The 5320-nt window shown below is 43.6% G+C and overlaps 1 protein-coding gene across 7 annotated transcripts; it reads right to left on the bottom strand.

Moving 5' to 3' along the window:
• Positions 1-1856: 1856 nt before the first annotated feature.
• On the bottom strand, positions 1857-5031 carry LOC111844603 (uncharacterized protein C18orf19 homolog B-like). Of its 7 annotated transcripts, none has more exons than XM_023813199.2 (5): positions 4855-5031; positions 4340-4387; positions 3242-3774; positions 2582-2693; positions 1857-2475 (listed from the first exon to the last, which is right to left on the bottom strand). In XM_023813199.2, exons 3-5 carry the CDS (start codon positions 3658-3660, stop codon positions 2143-2145), a joined length of 864 nt encoding a protein of 287 aa, XP_023668967.1. In that variant the 5' UTR covers positions 3661-3774; positions 4340-4387; positions 4855-5031; the 3' UTR covers positions 1857-2142. The 7 variants fall into 7 exon arrangements, with proteins under 7 accessions (XP_023668967.1, XP_023668960.1, XP_023669007.1 ...); XM_023813192.2 differs by having other exon boundaries at positions 3242-3685; XM_023813239.2 differs by having other exon boundaries at positions 4888-5031.
• Between the last annotated feature and the right edge of the window lie 289 nt (positions 5032-5320).

Genomic DNA, 5320 nt, shown 5'->3' with positions numbered 1-5320 from the left:
ATATCGATATATATAGATGTTTATAAACTGTCGTGTACTTCGCCTTTTTTAATTTAAGCAATTGTGATGTAATAGGTTTTAGGCCTAAGGTCTGTTATTGCAATACTTTTACAGAAAAAAAAATCAAAAAATGTTGCTCTAAGTGCTGTTGTAGTCAAAGATTTTATGCTTGTACTTAATGCTGTGGTCAAACTGCAGCAAAATTATTAAAACTTAAAAAAGAAACCAATAACATGGGCTGCTTCTGTTTGGGGGTGGGGCTGACCTATTCGGATGCTGAATTGTTGGTCTTTTTTTGTGGTGTTTCTGATAATTTATGATCTGTGGATTATCATGTGGGAACACTTGGATGAAACCGGTGAGTACAATTGAAAATAACTCTTAAAGGTTTAGATGGTTCGTTGCCAGAAAATGTTACATTGACATTTTTTGCAGTTAACATATTTATTCATTAAGGATGTGAATCTTAAGTGCTCTGTGATCAAGTTTTGGAAATTACCACACTTGAAGAGATGTGATAAATAAAAGACAGGTTCTAGCAGAGGTAACGCAATACTGTGGCTCAAAAACTAAGGAAGGTTGATCGAACATCTGGGACGGGATTTGTGCAACATGGCTTAGTGACCGGAAGACATGGCCTGTTCTTGAGGAGTCTAACCCGAGACATTTCAGATGCCAGATTCTGGTGATTTGTTCAGGTCATGGAAGATGGACGTGTTTAATCCTCCTTAACCTCAAAGCACGAGAGGACAGCTTGTGGCCTGTAAATCAGAGCACCTTCATTCTGACAGAGATGCTCATCCCTTGCCGGTGAATCTGACATGTGGCATCTTGGTAACAAGGGCAGGGGTCCAGATATGCAAGACCTGAAAGGAGATCTAACGGTCTCAGGTCACAGCAGGAACACAGACGGACAGAAACCTGCCAGATGTTACTGCTGGAATGGAGACCACAGTGACGGGGTTGATTGATATCTCTCCACCCTTTACTGTCCATTCTGTGCTCCAGGGCCCAACAAAGCATGCCACCAGTTTCAGGAAAGTGGACCAGCTGCTGAATCTGGATCTTGGGGCTTCCCATGAAAACACCTTCAGCTGATGCTCACTCCACTGCTACCCAGTGTCCCGGCATGAGTGTTACTCATTTGAAACATGCATCCATCAGTCGCTTGTTTCCACTTCCTCCCAAGTGGATGTCACTTCTGTGAAGCCACAGGTCAGATTCATATTTATAAGTCTGGCTGCAGTTTTCAAGCATCACCCTCCTGCCGGCTCATCCAAGGCTATATAGATATAACACCTTAAACCCTGCTGTCAAACCCGCCACTGGCGTTTCAGAACTGCGCAGTTGGAATGTTGGCACTGCTGCTTAGCGGCCTGTTTTTACCGCACCTCCGGGTCTCTGCTCGTCATCAGTGGAAGGTTTTTGGAGCAGAACATTACCTCCATTGCTCACCTGGCTCCATAGTCCAGTGATCCCAGACAGCACATGTGGGGATACAGTCTGGAGCTGCTTTTGAAAAGATTTCATAACCTTAGTGCAACAGCTTTCCCAGACTCTTGGTAGGCGCACGGCACACACTCACACCAAACAATTTCATTCCAATTCACTCAGACTGTTTGCATTACCATCTCCTTTAATATTTAACCTGCTCGCAACCTGGCATGTTTGTATTCCAAAGCTTAAAGTAAGATGCATGATCTCTCTCTTTTTTCTGAACCTTTCAGGGGGACGTGCTGTCTCAGTGTCCTACACTCTTAACCCATCAGGTTAGCATTCTGCAACCAGGGTAGAACGAGGTGTGCAGTTCAGAAGTGTGAATGCAGTATCGTATCAGGAAAGAAAGTCAAACACACTGAAAATGCACAACTGCAGTTTAGTGCTTTTGTTTCTGCACTACATAAATGAAGTACTTTAAGAAACAGTATATTGCTTCAATTTTATGCACAACTGATTACAACATATTGGCACAATTCTGATCTCTTTAAAAGGTAGCCATCACTTTGAACAAATTATTTTATTTTTAAGCTATAAACTACTTTCAGTCCCTCTGTGTTCCATTGCATTTTTTTTTTTGTTTGAGACTCAGTGGTCGAATCTCAGAATGGATTCATGTTACCCGGGAGACTTGGGGACACACAGCTAATCGGCTTTCTTTCGCAAGGAGATCCGATCTTTGGTTTCCTGCAGCTTTTCGGAAAACTTGTCCTTGGTCTCTTCCATCTTCTCTGAAAGGCGTTCTTTCGTCTCCTCCATTCTTTCTGAGATAAGCTCCTTCGTCTCCTCCATCTTTTCGGTGAGCCGCTCCTTCGTCTCCTCCATTTTCTCGGAGAACCTCTCCCTTGTCTCCTCCATCTTGTCCTGGAGATAGTCTTTGACAAGTGGTGGGGTAGAGAGGTACCCGTGTTTCCGCAGGTATTTTACGGAAATGGAGGTTCCGGCCAACGTCACCGTATACCTGGCTGGTGTAGCGATCTCCAAAAAGGAACAAAAAGTCAAATTATGTAACAACTTGAAAATCAACTGCCTTTTCCCCTAAGGAAGTTCAGATATGGCAAATAGCACTGGAAATCCACCTTACTTTGTACAAAGCATAGGCTGTGATGGCGTAGCCACTCTGGGAATCCCTCAGATAGCTAACAATGTTTTCAGGAAATCCGGCATACTCCAGAAACTGAACCACATTCACTCCCCTACAGAAACAGACGGAGATGAATCGCTTCAAGATACTTGCCACAATTCAGGGAAGTTAATTATTATATAGTCATAATATAGACAAATATGACTTATATATATATAAGCAAATGTTCACGTGTTAACTGGCCAAAATTAATAACTAAATTAGCACTTTGTAATGCAATCTGGTCCTAAAACAAAGAAAAATCGGTGGCATTAAGAAATCTTGGACGTAAAAAATAACAACCAGACCAACAAGAGTGCAGCATGGCGACTCAGTGGGTAGTGCTTTCGCTTTAGAAACTCCAACCCTGGCGGTGTAATCTCACTTCCACTGCGTGTGTTTGCACGTGTCACGTGGCCTTCCTCCCGCAATCTAAAGACATGCAGTTAGGCTAACTGGTATCTAATCTGACTGATTTTTGTATTTACGTTCTGCAGTGGACTGGCATCCTGTCCAGCGTGACCCGTCGTGACTCTGACCAGTATACGCAGGTGGAAGAATGAATAAGCCACTTATATAGCAAGGATATTTTGTGCTTGAGAACAGATTAAGTTAACTTACTTCATAGCAGCGTAGTAGAAGGAGCCAAACCACACACAGGACGTCAGAAGATGCACCGGAATCATGACTTTGCCGTATTGTTTGAAGGTCTTCTTGAACCTCTGTACCAGACCGATGGATCTGTCCTGGAGGGGGTCTACTTCTGCGGAAGAGCCAGGTATCTGTGGCGAGTCTGACTGGTAGGTGGGGTCGGCCCCAGCCAGACTCGTGGGCGGAGCAGGCTGGGGTTCTTCTTTAGGGTCAGGGCTGCGTTTTCCTGCGGCCCTGACTGTCACCGATGTGTTCAGCCAACACGAGCATGGCGCCCGTCTCCTTAAAGCTGAGGCTACAGCGGACGGCTCACGGGCAGCTGGGCAGATGACCACAGACCGCATGGCGGCCGTCTGCCATAAGATCTTCTGGGAAAGGAGACGTTGCATCACCGCTCCCACTGGATATCACCTCCTGAGGATCCAGGGAGGGGCATCATAACATATACTGGCAAAGTCTTGATCAGACAGCTTCAGCTGATTTGTTGCATTTCATTTGTTAGTCTGCAATACAAAAGTCTTAAAAGGCTTAATAACCTGAATCTCATGTTAGAAAGACACAAGAAAGCCTCAAAGGCATACAGGTATTATTTCCAAGGCTATATTCTGCGGACATAGTTTTTAAGCTGCCCGATGCAGGATTGACAATCCCACACGCATCTGGTGTGACAGTCACGCATTCTGACTTTCAGACTCACACAAGAAATCTTACGGCCAATTTATTCCATTATAAACCTAAAATTAGCTACATCTAATGCGTCACTTTGCAAACCCTACAGACTATTTACAAGGTAATAGATCTATTACATACATATAAATGCGTACGCATGTGTGTGAAGACTTATCTTGAATTGAAAATCTCACGCCAGGTCACTGAACGGTCACGTGGTCCTCCGTGGAAACGTTACCGCACGCTTTAGCGCCGCGCGCTTCCACAACGCTGAAACGCACGCGCCTGACCGCGTCTTCCCGCATGGGACCATTTTCGAAAGTTAAGGGTTAAACGAAATACAGCCGGTATTGCGTGCATGCATGACAAAGTACTGTCACAAACATAAAAGCACGTTACCTTAAATAATATTAATGGGCAGTGCAGTCAGTGCAGATAGTGCAGATGCTGGAATGAAAAACAAAATATGCTTAACACCAAAGCGGTAAGGAGTTGACTAACTTCTAAAAAACGTCCTAATCAAACACAAATGTAGTAACAAAAATGAACTGAGACAAAATTTATTTACCTTTTCTATAAGAAAAAAATATGTGAAATATTTACTCTTAATATTACTGGGTCGGAGCCTGCGATACTCCGTGATCTACGGCAATTTAGGTTTAGTTGCTAGATACTACCGTAAATGTGATGTTCTGTCGTTGGTATTAATATAAGGTCCTTCTGAAGGACAGCAGAAGACCAACACGTAGCTCCGGCTCCTAACTTATCCATATTAACATTGTGGAAAGTAGCTGGAGTCCAGTTTCAGTAACAGCTGAGGCCCAGTTCTGAACACCTGCCAGTTTGTCGGGCTGAGCAACTACCAACCTAAGAAAAGTATGCGAAACGCCCATAATGCAGTATTAGGGGTTTACCGTCTGTGATTTTTCAGTGCAAAACATCCTCACTTTAGTAAATCCACTCGACTTCACGAATTCCCGGTTCTTCTTCGTCCATTATAAATACAGTTAATAGTAGCTAACTTAAACAATGAAGCATGTCCCTACTGTCATTCAGATAACTGCTGCTAGGAAAGAGTTCCTCCCACATGGTAAAAATTGGATGTGCAATGTACTCGGGAAATGTAGTCTACATTTCCTATTTAAGCACGTGTTTACTTCTCCTGTTGTAACTCCAATTCCCAGCATGCATAGCGAGCATGCCCAAGAAAGGAAGGAATAATACAGGAAGTACTGCTAAGCATGCTTTGCCACGGTGCTTGGATAATCACGAAGCAGTTCAAGCACATGTTGTTACTTATTTGTTGACGCATTAGGAATAGCTATATTACAGTGGGTTTGCAGCTATTGGCAATGTTTTGGCTTATTAGTTCACTGTTAT

This window comes from Paramormyrops kingsleyae, chromosome 9 (genome assembly GCF_048594095.1).
Source record: "Paramormyrops kingsleyae isolate MSU_618 chromosome 9, PKINGS_0.4, whole genome shotgun sequence".
Taxonomy (NCBI): domain Eukaryota; kingdom Metazoa; phylum Chordata; class Actinopteri; order Osteoglossiformes; family Mormyridae; genus Paramormyrops; species Paramormyrops kingsleyae.
This window is presented reverse-complemented; position numbering and strand designations above follow the sequence as displayed.